This window comes from Trichomycterus rosablanca, chromosome 5, assembly GCF_030014385.1.
Source record: "Trichomycterus rosablanca isolate fTriRos1 chromosome 5, fTriRos1.hap1, whole genome shotgun sequence".
NCBI classification, from domain to species: domain Eukaryota; kingdom Metazoa; phylum Chordata; class Actinopteri; order Siluriformes; family Trichomycteridae; genus Trichomycterus; species Trichomycterus rosablanca.
Window position 1 is genome coordinate 23,338,525 of NC_085992.1, and position 16,272 is coordinate 23,354,796.

The window sequence follows — 16,272 nt, forward strand, 5'->3', positions numbered from 1 at the left end:
TGCTGGCGCATCTGTGACCAAGACAGCAAGTCTTTGTGATGTATCAAGAGCCACGGTATCCAGGGTAATGTCAGCATACCACCAAGAAGGACAAACCACATCCAACAGGATTAACTGTGGACGCAAGAGGAAGCTGTCTGAAAGGGATGTTCGGGTGCTAACCCGGATTGTATCCAAAAAACATAAAACCACGGCTGCCCAAATCACGGCAGAATTAAATGTGCACCTCAACTCTCCTGTTTCCACCAGAACTGTCCGTCGGGAGCTCCACAGGGTCCATATACACGGCCGGGCTGCTATAGCCAAACCTTTGGTCACTCGTGCCAATGCCAAACGTCGGTTTCAATGGTGCAAGGAGCGCAAATCTTGGGCTGTGGACAATGTGAAACATGTATTGTTCTCTGATGAGTCCACCTTTACTGTTTTCCCCACATCCGGGAGAGTTACGGTGTGGAGAAGCCCCAAAGAAGCGTACCACCCAGACTGTTGCATGCCCAGAGTGAAGCATGGGGGTGGATCAGTGATGGTTTGGGCTGCCATATCATGGCATTCCCTTGGCCCAATACTTGTGCTAGATGGGCGCGTCACTGCCAAGGACTACCGAACCATTCTGGAGGACCATGTGCATCCAATGGTTCAAACATTGTATCCTGAAGGCGGTGCCGTGTATCAGGATGACAATGCACCAATACACACAGCAAGACTGGTGAAAGATTGGTTTGATGAACATGAAAGTGAAGTTGAACATCTCCCATGGCCTGCACAGTCACCAGATCTAAATATTATTGAGCCACTTTGGGGTGTTTTGGAGAAGCGAGTCAGGAAACGTTTTCCTCCACCAGCATCACGTAGTGACCTGGCCACTATCCTGCAAGAAGAATGGCTTAAAATCCCTCTGACCACTGTGCAGGACTTGTATATGTCATTTCCAAGAAGAATTGACGCTGTATTGGCCGCAAAAGGAGGCCCTACACCATACTAATAAATGATTGTGGTCTAAAACCAGGTGTTTCAGTTTCATTGTCCAACCCCTGTACAGTGTATCACAAATGTGAGTACACCCCTCACATTTCTGCAGATATTTAAGTATATCTTTTCATGGGACAACACTGACAAAATGACACTTTGACACAATGAAAAGTAGTCTGTGTGCAGCTTATATAACAGTGTAAATTTATTCTTCCCTCAAAATAACTCAATATACAGCCATTAATGTCTAAACCACCGGCAACAAAAGTGAGTACACCCCTTAGTGAAAGTTCCTGAAGTGTCAATATTTTGTGTGGCCACCATTATTTCCCAGAACTGCCTTAACTCTCCTGGGCATGGAGTTTACCAGAGCTTCACAGGTTGCCACTGGAATGCTTTTCCACTCCTCCATGACGACATCACGGAGCTGGCGGATATTCGAGACTTTGCGCTCCTCCACCTTCCGCTTGATGATGCCCCAAAGATGTTCTATTGGGTTTAGGTCTGGAGACATGCTTGGCCAGTCCATCACCTTTACCCTCAGCCTCTTCAATAAAGCAGTGGTCGTCTTAGAGGTGTGTTTGGGGTCATTATCATGCTGGAACACTGCCCTGCGACCCAGTTTCCGGAGGGAGGGGATCATGCTCTGCTTCAGTATTTCACAGTACATATTGGAGTTTATGTGTCCCTCAATGAAATGTAACTCCCCAACACCTGCTGCACTCATGCTGCCCCAGACCATGGCATTCCCACCACCATGCTTGACTGTAGGCATGACACACTTATCTTTGTACTCCTCACCTGATTGCCGCCACACATGCTTGAGACCATCTGAACCAAACAAATTAATCTTGGTCTCATCAGACCATAGGACATAGTTCCAGTAATCCATGTCCTTTGTTGACATGTCTTCAGCAAACTGTTTGCGGGCTTTCTTGTGTAGAGACTTCAGAAGAGGCTTCCTTCTGGGGTGACAGCCATGCAGACCAATTTGATGTAGTGTGCGGCGTATGGTCTGAGCACTGACAGGCTGACCCCCCACCTTTTCAATCTCTGCAGCAATGCTGACAGCACTCCTGCGCCTATCTTTCAAAGACAGCAGTTGGATGTGACGCTGAGCACGTGCACTCAGCTTCTTTGGACGACCAACGCGAGGTCTGTTCTGAGTGGACCCTGCTCTTTTAAAACGCTGGATGATCTTGGCCACTGTGCTGCAGCTCAGTTTCAGGGTGTTGGCAATCTTCTTGTAGCCTTGGCCATCTTCATGTAGCGCAACAATTCGTCTTTTAAGATCCTCAGAGAGTTCTTTGCCATGAGGTGCCATGTTGGAACTTTCAGTGACCAGTATGAGAGAGTGTGAGAGCTGTACTACTAAATTGAACACACCTGCTCCCTATGCACACCTGAGTAACCTAGTAACACTAACAAATCACATGACATTTTGGAGGGAAAATGACAAGCAGTGCTCAATTTGGACATTTAGGGGTGTAGTCTCTTAGGGGTGTACTCACTTTTGTTGCCGGTGGTTTAGACATTAATGGCTGTATATTGAGTTATTTTGAGGGAAGAATAAATTTACACTGTTATATAAGCTGCACACAGACTACTTTTCATTGTGTCAAAGTGTCATTTTGTCAGTGTTGTCCCATGAAAAGATATACTTAAATATCTGCAGAAATGTGAGGGGTGTACTCACTTTTGTGATACACTGTATATATGTATATATATATATATATACAGTGTATCACAAAAGTGAGTACACCCCTCACATTTCTGCAGATGTGTCAAAGTGTCATTTTGTCAGTGTTGTCCCATGAAAAGATATACTTAAATATCTGCAGAAATGTGAGGGGTGTACTCACTTTTGTGATACACTGTATATATATATATATATATATATACTGTATATATATATATATATATATATATATATATATATATATATATAACAACCCTGTTACCAAAAGTAACGTTTCCACCACACCCATCACTAACAGGTGTATGAAATCAATCACAACTATACACTATACACAAGATTATGCCCCTAAATACTGAGCAAGGTCCAAAAAGACATGGTTTGATGAAAGAAAGAAGAGTCCTGACTTCAACATCGTTGAACACCTTTGCAATATCTTGGAATTGCAATATTAACTGTGAGTCAGGGCTTCTTGTCCAACAGGACATCTTGTCCTCACAAATTCAAAATTCCCTCAGACAAAGAGGAAGGGGTGACAACTCCATATTTATGCCAATGGTCCCGGAATAGAACAAGCTCATGTGGCATGTCCACATAGATTTGGCAAAAAAGTGTACCTTTCAAAAAAACAATTCTGCCAGTTTCTTTATTAGTAACTCATGAACTTGGTTAGTTGCAGTTTTGTTTTCAGTTCAGGTGTTAATGAACTTAAATACCTGTACCTTTGCGCTGGTATGTTGGCACCGAAGACTCCAGTCCATCTGCAGTCTAAAGCACAGAACAAAGCACTTAAAACCAGCAAAATGTTTTTAAAGGTGTAGAAATAAGATGTGTTTATAATACAAACTAGGGCTGACTCGATACCACTTTTTTATGTCCGATACTGATACTGCAAATTGAGTATCTGCCGATACCGATACCAATCCGATACCGTCATTTCTCCTCTCAAACAACTAAGCAGTAATAATACATGTCTCAATGCCCCATGGTTAGACTAGCTATTTAAATAATAATACTCAGACTGTAAAAATAATAAATAAATAAAGGAATAAATACAGAACCTACAACATCACACTTACACAAAACTGCTTTTTTATTTTAACTTTTACACACAGAACATTTAGCAGCATTTTTGGCTTGTTTAACAAAAGTGTCTACAATTGGAAGATGTGGATGTCAATCAAACGCGATGGACCAATTAGAATTGATGCAGAGTTGAGATTTTCTGTTAAAGTTCTGTCGCGTTTTTAGATTATTAAAAACCAAAGCGGACTTATTTAAAAAACTACAAAACTATTCAAAGACTAAACGGGAAACGGTTTAGTTTGTTTTATTTCATAACACTAATGGATTAATCGTTGAGGATGTGAGAGATCTCCAAGCTGGGACAAGATTACATAAAGCGATTTTTATTGTGTTTAAACAGTGTTTTTAGATGTGGCAGTAGTATAAGATTTTTTAAAATGCTAAAAGCTTTAGTAGATCAGTGTGTTTTAATTTCTGAATGGCTGTTGCGGATGAGTTGTAGATCAGTGGCACATGTTCATTTTGTCATCAAGTTGTGGCAGTTGCAGAGTGAGCTGGCAATAAACGGCGCTCTGTTGGAACGTATCTTTGTGTGTTATTTGCTTTACACACAAACAATGGCCTTATTTACATTAAGTGTTATTTACATTAAGCAACAGTATCGGATCGAATTACACGTTTTTTTTCCTTCCGATATCCGATGCAGTGATTTGGGCCAATATCAGATTGGTACCAGCCCTAATACAAACCTGCCTATCTCACCTCTTAAGTGTGTTGCAGACATGAAATTCTATATTTAATGGTCAGTGATAATACTGGAAATCTTTTCTTTGGATTTTGTTAATTTTCTTAAACCTTTATTTAAATCACAGATATGACAAATCAGATTCTTGTTTTATTGCTTTTCACAAAATGTCCCAAATTTTCCAGATTACCACACGCCCACACTAACATGTTTCAAATACGTGGCAGTTCATCACTTGCCAGTGTTAGAATCCCACACAAGAACTGTATTGCAAGAGAGAGTCCTTGGGATTGCATATTGCAGTGCCCCTTACTAACCTTCCATCTCTCAGTCATGGCCAATTGTGTTTGTGACACCCAGCCAGGTCAGTGGCACTGCTATGATTCGAACTGATGAATTTGAACACTTTCCTGTGGTGTTCTGGCAGCACCATCCAAATCCAAATTTTATTTAAATCCAAATGTAAAAGTTTTAAAATCTCTATGCATTTGTTAAATATGATAAAGTAACTGAATCTAATTTCGAAATATATGCACACATGCATGTACAAACCTAAACACCAATAAATAAAAGCCAGTCTTTATTAGCTATTAATTGTGATCTCTTTGTGCCTTATTTTTCATAAAATATGAGAAAATTGAATGTCCTGTCCTGTCTTTTACAGCTGCACAGTGATTCCATTAACAGTTGACTTTTAAAATCAGCGTTTATTAGTCCAGGTCATTTTTGGCCAGTTTTAATAAACCTACACACTGCTCACTGTAGCCCCAGATAGCAGGTTGTGGCTGGCAGAAGTAGAATCCAATGTGGCCATCTGTTATTGTAAACCGGCCACTTCCAGGGTTTGATGTGTTGTGCATTATAAGATTTTCTGCTACCTACGGTAGTAAAGAGTAGTTTTATTAACCACTGTGGATAATAGTCTGACGATTCTACTCTGGCTACATAAATTATATCAGAACTGTTGTTCTGAATTCTATTGTTGTCATTACATTTGTTTGTGTGTGTGTGTGTGTTCGTGTTCTTTGAGTCGAATGGCCTACCGAGCCGTCCTTTCTGTGGTGCAGTTGAAGAGTGAGATCCCCTAGTATCTGACTGAGTGTAGCTCTCACTGCAGTGTTAATGCTGCGCTGATGGCAGCTCGGTGTGTAGATCTGAATACACAGCTGCAACACATCCAGACACTTAATTTATTAAAACACCAACATGCATTGGGGTCATCTTGACATTCTGGATTGTCACACCAATGAAACAAGATGCTAATTTGTATGTTACTTCATAAACATTAAAAATAAAACCTGATACAGAAATGTTTGGTTAATTAAAAACTAGGTACTGATTATCTGCTACTAGCACATAATATATAAAGCACTAAATACTTTGGCTACAAAAGCTAGTAAAAAAGCACAAAAGGCAAATATACATAAAAGTAAAAGTTTTAAAATAAACACTGATGGGAAACTATACTATAAAAGCAATAGAACACTTAAGGTTGTCTTGTGCCTGCTACAAAATCACAGCTGTAATGTTATTTGCAATAACACACAACAACCTTGTGCTCAACTGCTTAAATGGGCAGAATTTAAGAGTTTTTTGTTTCGGTTGTAGAAGTCTTACCTCAGCAATTTTTAAAATGTTGTTTCCAGTCATCTCAAAGCTGGAGGAGTAGGTGACACACAACAAAACCTGACAAAAAGACACACAAGTTACAAATTGATAATGTCATAATTGTAATTGATGATTCATGTATTCAGTTATTCAGACTAGAGATGGGACGATCAAGGTTTTTGGCACCGATTCCGATCTCCTTTCAGGGACATCTGCCGATAGCCGATTGCGATCACTTATAGTATCGCTATAAGTGATTCATTGATTCACGAGTCATTTTTCGCGAAGCGTAAGTTTCTCTTCTCAGTTATCTCTCCGTGTTTACTGTTATTAATTAAATGTCGTGGTTTTAAATAAACACCAACTACTACAGAACATTTTGTGTGACTCTCTTACATTAAAAAGCTTCATTAAAAAGCTTAATTAAACTGCTATTACCACAGATCTGTAACCGAGTCAGACTCGTTCCGTCTAAGGAGCTAAAAGTTCAGCAGATGATCCTGAACTAACGAATTTGGTAATGAATAAACTTTTGCCTCGTATTGGCTCTGTAACGTTTTCTGTTCTCATCTACATCACAAGTAAGAACCGCTCACGATTTACCAAAGTGAACCAGGAGTTTATATAACGTGCTGATAGAATCGACTCAGATGTGACCGGGTTGAATTATCTTTTTAAAGTAAATATTACAATCAGCAAAATTACATCGTATGTATGATGCACAACGTTAATGATGTTATTTTAGGTCATGAAGAGCTTTCACGATGGTTTCTGTACGATGGTTGATGAATGGTGATGTGATGGTTGGTGCTTCGTAGCTCAAAGTCTGGATCAATCCACTGAGCTGTTAACTTAACGTGATCTTTATATATCACACGATCGGGTCGGCTACTTTTAGGAAATATCGCCGATCGCCGATAGCATATTTTGATTAAAAATCGGCCGATACCGATTCATAGCCGATCGATCGTCCCATCTCTAATTCAGACCTTTGTTGTCACGCTCCAAATTGTGATCTGGTGCCTCCTGTTTGCTTTACTTTTACATGAGATGTGTCTACATCTCTTTACAAGCCCATCCATTGCTATAAAGGCCGTACAATTGACTGGAAGCCAATGAAGTTGTTCAAGTACCGGGGTGATATGGTCATGTTTTTTTGACCGGGTCAGTACTCGGGCAGCAGCATTCTGAGCAATCTGCAAGGATTGGAGGGAAAGTCCATAGAGGAGAGAATTGCAGTAGTCCAGTTTAGGGTCTCAGCAGCTTTAAAAGATAGGAACGGACGCAGACGAGTGACCTTTCGAAGCTGGAAGAAGGCAGACTTTGCCAATGAACTTATATGTGGCTCCAGTGACAGGAGAGGGTCGAACAGCACCCCAAGATTACGTGCCTTGGAAGAGGACTGAACAGAGATACCAGCAATAGTGAGGGATGTGTTAGAGAGAGAAGAGACAGCGGATTTAGAACCAATAATGAGATACTCAGTCTTATGGGCATTCAGTAGAAGAAAGTTCGCACACAGCCATGAGTTAAGATCCCGGATGCACTCGGTAAGGGATGGGGGTGGAAATGGATCAGATGGTATAAGGTTTAGATAAACCTGGGTGTCGTCAACGTAGCAGTGAAAATTCAACCCATGATGACAAAATATTTCACCAAGGGGCAGGATGTAAAAAAAACATTGACTCCCACAGGAGTCAATGTGGGGGTTGCTAGGGGGACGGTAAACTAATAGTACAACAGTTGGACTAGGGCCCAAGATCCTAAGAGCCATGTACTCAAAATGAGCCGTTTCTACATCTTACACATATTTATTTTTAATTTACTGCTAAAGAAGACGGCTAGACCCCCACCACGACCACTCAGCCTAGGTGCACAGAGATATGGATCGTGGGACCTCACTTAAAACACGTGTAATGCCAATGGAATGACATAAATAGTAAGTTGTGGAGTCAAGACGATATGAAGAGCATAGATGATAAAGTTCAGCCAAGGAGTAAACACGCTGAGAGATTTCTTTAAAATCCGCCAGCTGCCACATGACTAGGCGAATAATCCACAGGTGAGTGATCCAGACAAAAAATAAGGTAACATAACAGTTCCAAGAAATCGTGCAGGTACAAGTAGGCTCGCGCAAGCAGAAGACCTACATGAATCCAACCGCTAGCCATACAATCTCCACATAAAAATACCGGGAAGCTAAAAGCTAAAAGCTAGGCTGCGTTAGCCCGAGACACAACCAGAACCACAGACCGGTAATCAGCAATGGACGTAACTAAAGCCGGACTGGCAGTAAACAACAGATTGAGAGAAGTGAAGTTCATTCACCCATGTTGAAGCTAAAGGAACGGCCTATGTGAAGAGAGCTCGCACACAAGCACATAGCAACCGGCAAAAGTGGAAGGCTTAGCGTTAGTCATGATCCAGAAAAAGCGAAGAGTCAAAGCAGAAAATCCAGAAAAAAAAACAGGTCACAAAAACGAAAATTATAAAGCACACGAAACAGAGAAAAAGAAGCACCGGCAGGAGCAGCAGCACAAAACGCGCACAGCTTACCCTACAACCGGAAATGTTACCATCTCTGTAATGCTCCACAAATCACATGGAGCATAGCAGTAAAAAGGTTCAAACAAAAGATGTTGATTTGATTTTTGATTGCATAGAGATAAATGACTGACCTTCATGACCTCAACCTGCAAGTCTTCGTGAAGGGAGGGCGTCACGCTTACAACCTCCAGCATTTGATTCAACAGCTGCTTTTCTGGCACTTCTGATTCCACGGCAACAAAGCGATCCTCACACAGAATCTTCTGAAAAAGATTGAGCAAAGATTTATTACGAAGGATATTTTCTCAGTACTAGGTTGCTGATGTTGGGCCCTTGAGCAAGGCCCTTAACCCTCAATTGCTTGGACTGTATACTGTCACAGTACTGTAAGTCACTTTGGATGAAGGTGTCTGCTAAATGCTGAAAATGCAAATGTAGCTTCTGTATAAATGGTTCTTATTTAGCAGACATACTGTATATGTGAATGATTTCTCATGTAGCTTTCTTTTCTGAACTCCCCACCCCTGCTCCAACCTGCCAAAAAAGTTTTAGATCTTTTTGTAGACAGCGTGTTTCTCAGGTCAGCCAGCTTAACAATAATGTTTCACAGCCTAGCATGTTTCGTCTGCTGCTTGACCCAATTGTATCTGCTTCAAACAAAACTCAATGGTATCAACTAAGACATCTTTTTTCAATCGTTGATCCGCTTGTGACAGAGCTTCACTGAGTGGTTTGCTCCGGGAACTTGCTGGATGTCATAGCAAAATCTCAAAAGACAAAGACGAAATCTCAGAATTCTCAGCAGTATCGTATCCAGTCCATAAAAATATAAAGGTCATTTAAACAGGCTTTAATTTTCCCATTGTGCTAAAAAATCTGGTTAAACAAATTTTTAAAAATGCCCTGCCTTACCTGCATTCCTGCAAGAGCAGTTTGTGCCAGCTTGGGGTTTTTGGACTCCAGAGCGAGCTGAAGTGGGTAGAGGCATCTCTCCCTAAAAAAAAAGAGCAGGCAGATGGTACCTTACAAAAAACTCTACAACATGGCTGTATATGTATTGCTAAGCTTCCAGCACTAGCTAATGAGAACAGAAAGAACTACAGTTTAAGCTTTGGAGTCAGAATTTAGCTTCCGTTATTCAGAACAGAGACAGCAAGGTTATTTATGGTTAATTGCCACTTAATAGACACAATAGGCAATGTCTATGGCATACTCTTGTTTGTGTTTACAGTTTAAGGCTTCAATAGAGAAGTTATGTATCGGCAGTAATTATGTTAAGTGTCTTAAAAGCAGTTGTTTCAACAAATCTAGGATTTTCTTGGGTGTGGTCTTCTCTAATTTCATGTGGTTTGATTGACTGTTCCTATCTTCTAGTCTTTTGGTTTTTTGCTATGTATTTATTGTGGAAAAAGCATCTGACGATGGAAAGTAGCAATTGGTAGTTTCTTTTCTTGCAGTATTTCTTGCAAGTCTGTCCTGCCTGCTCATTTCCTGGTAGCCTGCAGTGACAAGATAACCCAGCAGAAGATTATTCTGTGGTTTCCATCTCTTAGTTGTTCCACCTTTATGAAAATGTTATCAGTGATGGGATGGTTTGAGATTCCGTAGTTTGTTGGCAGGATTTAGAGTCTGAACAGATTAAAAAACAGATGTTTTTTGTTTTGTTGTATGAAGTCCACAGTGAGTAATAGGGAGTAAGCTTCTGCAGTGGTGGAACTATGTTTGGATAAATGGATGCTGTGTTGTTGGTCAGTTGTTACAAAATCTGCACCCATGTGTTTCTGTTCTGGAGCCATCAGTGTAGATTTAGTGATTTGGGTAGTTTCCACTGATGTTATAAAACTGCTTTTGGTAGGTCATGGGGAGGTGTTTTGTTTTGGGTCTCAGTTAGTTTAAAAATGACTTTATATACATGACTTTATATACATACTTATATACATGACTTTATATAAATGTATATAAAGTCATTTTTAAACTAACTGAGACCCAAAACAAAACACCTCCCCATGACCTACCAAAAGCAGTTTTATAACATCAGTGGAAACTACCCAAATCACTAAATCTACACTGATGGCTCCAGAACAGAAACACATGGGTGCAGATTTATATACAGTCAGTAGTAAAAATGACTTTATATAAATTTCCACAGAGGGAGTTCTTATTGTGTGTGTGCTTTTATTAAAGTGTCCTTTAGGATGTGGATGTTTTCTAGATTTAGTTTTGTCTGTAGTCTAGGAGTTTAACAATGTATTGCAGGCTAATTGGTGCCTTTGAAGGTTCATCTGCTTCTACATATAAGCTTTCCAGCTGAGCTGTTCTGAAAACTCATAGGGCTGGTCTTAGACCATGGTGAGGAATGGAATTTAGAGGTTGCATATAGGTCCTCCTTGTAGCCCCATAAATGATGCTATCATTGTCTAGTCGGGATTGGCAAGACGCCCCCTGTTGGACATTGTGAGGGCGAACTGTACATGGAGTAGCCCTTTAGGTTTATGACCATCACATGGAGCTCAGCGTGGCTCTCCATATGCAATACAGTCAGGGTTGGAGTCTACAGCTGTTGGATTCTGCAGCGGCTAAGGAAAGATTAAGTCTGCGGCGGTGGGGAAATTGCAGAAAAAGTTACTTGTACACCTGGCACACACCTGTTATAGAATGCTTTAATTATGTAGTTATTTGATTCACTAGGAGAAAATGCATGTGTACCAAAATAATCTGCAGTCATTAAAAATCGCTGGTGGCCTTCAAAAGAGAACAGTGACTCATGCAATACTGCTCAGTGCGTTGCTTTCAAAGCCTGTCGTGTCTACAAAATCCTTCAAAAACCTTTAGTAAAGAGCTCAAATATAACAATCCAAACATAAAAAGCTGTTATGGTGCTTTGGTGCAGACACTGCAGTGCTTTGTGGTTGTAGCTAAGGACAAAAAGACAGCAGTTTACACTTAAGGCTGAACATCTTTATCCCTCAGGGAACAAAAATAGTGAGTCATTAGAAATGAAATCCAACACTGCTTACCTGAGCTTAGAGGGTGACATTCTGATCGATCCATTTTGAGCATTCAGGGTTTCTGTTAAAGCAAAAGAAATAAAGAACCCAAAATATGTTACCCAAAAATCCCATTACATGTTTATGGCCATGGCCTGAAATGATCTGCACCCCTGCAACACAATTCAATTAGTCTCACTTTGGCATACATGCTACACTATTAACACATCAAAAGGAGACAGCATGATGCCTGTCAAATTCCTTAGAGCTCCCGCTGAGGGCAATCTGACAAGAAAACATAACCATGACAATCCGGTTTTTGGAGCATATATTTAATATTGGCTATGTGGATATTTAGGTGTCGTGGTTATTTTACCTTAAACAAGCCTTTCCCAACCAAGGTGCAGTCTGGCTTTGTCAGCGGTTGGTCAAAAACATTTTGATGTTGTTGACATAATTAAATAAATTAAAATGCCAAAATCATATATGTATAAACACTTTTATATCTCTTTAAGTAGCTGTAACGTTGCAAATTTCCCCTGTGGGATAATAAAAGGCTATCCTATATTGTTTATCATGGAAATAAGTTGCCTCATGCATCAACATTTCCTACATGGCCCATACTACATGGTCCATTTTTCCCTTTATATTGCAATGTCAGCCCTGGGGTCAGCATATAACTACATAAATGTTGAAGTAAATAGCCAAACAGATACTTCATGCAACACTCCAAACATGTTGTACTCCAAACAGAGTGTTGCATGAGAATGTTGACATAATATTTATAATAACTTTATAAACAGGCGCTCGGGTGGCACAGCGGTAAAACACACTAGCCAACTACCACTGAGTCCAGGGTTCAAATCTCAGCAGGAGTCAGGCATCCATGCAGACATGAGACCATGTGCCTTTAGTGTCGATCCCAGGCCCAAATAAAATAAGAAGGGTTGTGACAAGATTGGCATCTGGAGTAAAGATTGTGCCAAATCGGGTATGCAGTCAAGAATGATCAACCGTGGCAACTCCAAAATATGGGAGCACCCGAAAGAAAAAGATATATAGGTAGAATATGAGATTACCAACAACAGTGATTCAAACATTTTGCACAAGTAATTTAGTCTTTTTTGTAACAAATTACACAGTTCAATATACTGGTGACTAATCACTGCTTTGTGTGCGTACTAGTCCATTGTTGATGTTCTGCACTTCCATAGCTTTTCAGCAGTATACAATTTTTGCTTAATTAAATTTTTTAGACACATCAAAGAAAGCTTTTAACCAGTCTTTTTTGCAATGTGGTTACAATTCTTATTTATTTATTTGTCAGCAGCTGTTTTATCATGATCAGGGTTGGGGTTGCTCTGGATCAGCTATCATGAGAACACTAAGCACAAAGGTGGGGTACACACTGTACAGGGTCAACATAATGTGTACATGTTAAAATTGCACTCTGAACCAATAATTCAAAAATATTCATCACACACCTAGGCCATTCAACCTGGTGGCATATTTTGGAATGTGAAAAAATCCATACAGACACTGGAGGACGTAAGACAGTCCACACAACCCAAGTTTACCACTACACAACGTTGATGGGTATCAAATCTGCTATTTACTTTAGAATATTTAATGCAATCTGATATACTGATCAAGTCTTAACATATGCTTACCTACCAGTCCAGAAATAAATGCAATAATAAAGACCCAAAACAGTAATCTAGTGCATGGCAAATCTAAGCATTATAGTCCAAATGAATATAAATGTAATAATACATTTAATTTAAATAAATTGATGAATTTTGATTGCAACTATGTTAAAATAGAACACCACCTGTGGTGTTACAGTGGTGTTTACAATAAACCAATCAAATAAGAACATCTAAACACAACAAATACCCTAAATGGCTCAACACAACTAATATAACAAGTGGTTTCTCCAAATTCAACACAAAGTGCCACTATTAATGACTACTGCAGTCTTAGAGTGATATTCAAATCTCAATCAAATCCATCATAACAGCACACATTTGCAAATGGGGTTGTCTCAAGCACACCTAAAGCAACTAATTAAGGGCTTTATTGGTTGCCTCAGGTGTGCTTAAGATAAAACACATAAAATAACTTGACTGGCTAGGGGCTTTTTGACTGAGGTTTGACTGCATGTAAGAAATATGTCAATACAGTTATCCAAAAAGTTAAAAGACATTATAATTACCTTGCACAAACAAGGAACTGGATATGTTCCTAAAAATACAGTTGGAAGCAGAGTTTGCAGGTTAAACAAAAACTGGCTACACTACCCACTCGTGGCACAAGGAGGAAGCGATCAATGGCTGCCACCAGATTCCTTAAGAAGCAGGTATTCAAAAACCCTTAAGTGACTGCATAGGACCTGCAGCAAGATGTGGTGGCAGCAGACATTGAGTTTCAGTTTGCACAGTAAGGAGCATACTCCATGCCCAAACTCCAAGATGTACACCTCTACTAACCCAAAAGCTCCAGCATCCTCAAAACCATATAAGTAAGCCACAAAAGTTTTGGGATTATGTTCTGTACAGCGATGAAACAAAAGTGAAGCATGGCAGTGGCTCAGCAATTCTAGGAGAAAACATAATGCCCTCAGTTAGAAAGCTGAAGCTTGGGCGACACTCCCAAGCATATCTCAGACTCCAACAGTTTTCAGATTAAGTCCTAGAAGATTCTGAAGGGGCCGTTACAGTCACCTGACTTAACCACCCATACAAATATTGAGTGGGATTTAAAAAAGGGGGTTGCAGTGTGTAAACCCAAGAATATTAGTGAACTGGAGGCCATTGCCCATGAGTTTGTTTGTTTGTTTATTAGGCTTTTAACGTCATGTTTTACACTTTGGTTACATTCATGACATGAATGGAATATGGAACAGTCTTGGACAATTTAGTGTCTCTAATTCACCTCACTTGCATGTCTTTGGACTGTGGAAGGAAACCCATGCGGACACAGGGAGAACATGCAAACTCCACACAGAAAGGACCCAGATCGCCCTACCTGAGGATCGAACCCAGGACCTTATTGCTGTGAGGCGACAGTGCTACCCACTTAGCCACCGTGCCGCCCCTGCCCATGAGGAATGGGCTAAGACTCCTTAAAAACGCTGCCAGAAGCTGGTGTCTGGCTGTGCATCATGTTTGCAGCAGGTCATAATGCAAAATGATGCTCTAATCAGTACTAAAGACGCTTGTCATGAAGGGTTTGAATAATTCTGAGAGTGCAGTTAGTGTTGAATTTGGATTAACCACTTGTTATATTAGTTGTGGGCTATTTAAATTGTTCTTGTGTGACTGGTTTATTGCAAACAGATAAATAATAAATAATATTGTTAGCAACTGTACTAATAAGTGTAGTAGGCAGACGTTAGGAGACGTTACATTTTACAGTTACTGTCAAAGCAAATTTACATTTTGAAGCTTTAAAATATAGTCTTTTTGTAGAACACCACATTATGAATGACACTCATGTAAATAGCAAGTATAATACTAAAAGTATAGCTGTAAAGCTGTATATAAACGGAGACTTAAATCTCCGACTGTAATGAATGTAATATGGAGATGTTGACAGGTGTAATGCACAAACACATGAACACTCACCATACGCCACGCCGCAAGCATCACGAATAGCTTTGTATTTATTCCCAGATGCGTCCTTCTGAAGCTTTCTTAGAATTTCCTCCATTGCGACACAAAAACTGTGTTTTTCTTTTTTATTTAAACGATTTAACAACGCAGTTCAGGCCTCCTGTTAGTACCAGGCATACCCGTTGTAACGCTCGCTAGCCTAGCTAAAGATGATTCACTCTAATCCAGCCATAAAGCTTCACAACACGCGCGCATTTACTAAACCTGAAAATAAACAATCAAACCCGTTTATTACAGATTATTCGTGTTGGTATTTTAATATAGCATTTAACGTTTCGAATAGACGTGAATGGATAGATGGATGTAACAAATACTGTACAACGCGAGCTACTAACCCCTCCTCCTCCTCCTTTACCTAATAGGAAACTGCGCTTTCCCAGTACATTGGTGTGCCATTTGTAAACACAACAGTAAAGCAAGTCAGGAACATGAGAAATCCACACAAAATTCAAACAGCCACGTTTTAAAAACTTAAACATATGAAAACATTTTATAGGCGACACTTTTCTTATTATTCTATTATGTTATGAAATTATGAATTTATTATGCCCATGTGGAGTATTTTTCTTAACTTTGGGTTATTTGAGTTGATATGAAAATGGGCTTTAGTTCTACTTCAGTTGAAAATAATGACATTCTTCTTGCACAGTCGACATAATCAGTATAACCAAGAATACACGTTTTTCTTTTCAGGTACAGTTCTAGAAGAGAAACCATACTGTACTTGTGTGTGTACCTGTACAAGGATAACGCAGAAACTAAGCAGTTTGGAAATGACAAACTGAATGTTTGAATTGAAGTGTTTCTCAAGACCAAAATAGACCAAAGTCAATGGAATGGAAAAATAACAAATCATCTAGAGATATCCCGTGAAAGTTGTATGTGCACACGGGATTAACAGGTGTAAGCAATAATTAGTTTTAATCAAATGAAGACATGCCAATGGCTGGGGAAGCGAGTAAAGGTCAGATGATTAATGAATAGTTACCCTCTTTCCCACCTTGGTCAGGATGTTTATAA

The 16,272-nt window shown here is 39.8% G+C and overlaps 1 protein-coding gene across 1 annotated transcript in view; it reads right to left on the reverse strand.

The window, feature by feature from the left end:
• LOC134314755 (brefeldin A-inhibited guanine nucleotide-exchange protein 3-like) overlaps positions 1-15,498 on the reverse strand; it is a 64,941-nt gene extending 49,443 nt beyond the window's left edge. Inside the window, exons 1-7 of the mRNA XM_062995449.1 lie at positions 15,205-15,498; positions 11,609-11,660; positions 9,504-9,585; positions 8,723-8,854; positions 6,054-6,122; positions 5,480-5,602; positions 3,382-3,433 (exon numbers count right to left, since the gene is read on the reverse strand). Coding sequence (XP_062851519.1) covers positions 3,382-3,433; positions 5,480-5,602; positions 6,054-6,122; positions 8,723-8,854; positions 9,504-9,585; positions 11,609-11,660; positions 15,205-15,289 — 595 coding nt within the window. The 5' untranslated portion in view covers positions 15,290-15,498. The remainder of the gene's footprint in view (positions 1-3,381; positions 3,434-5,479; positions 5,603-6,053; positions 6,123-8,722; positions 8,855-9,503; positions 9,586-11,608; positions 11,661-15,204) is intronic.
• Positions 15,499-16,272: the final 774 nt, after the last annotated feature.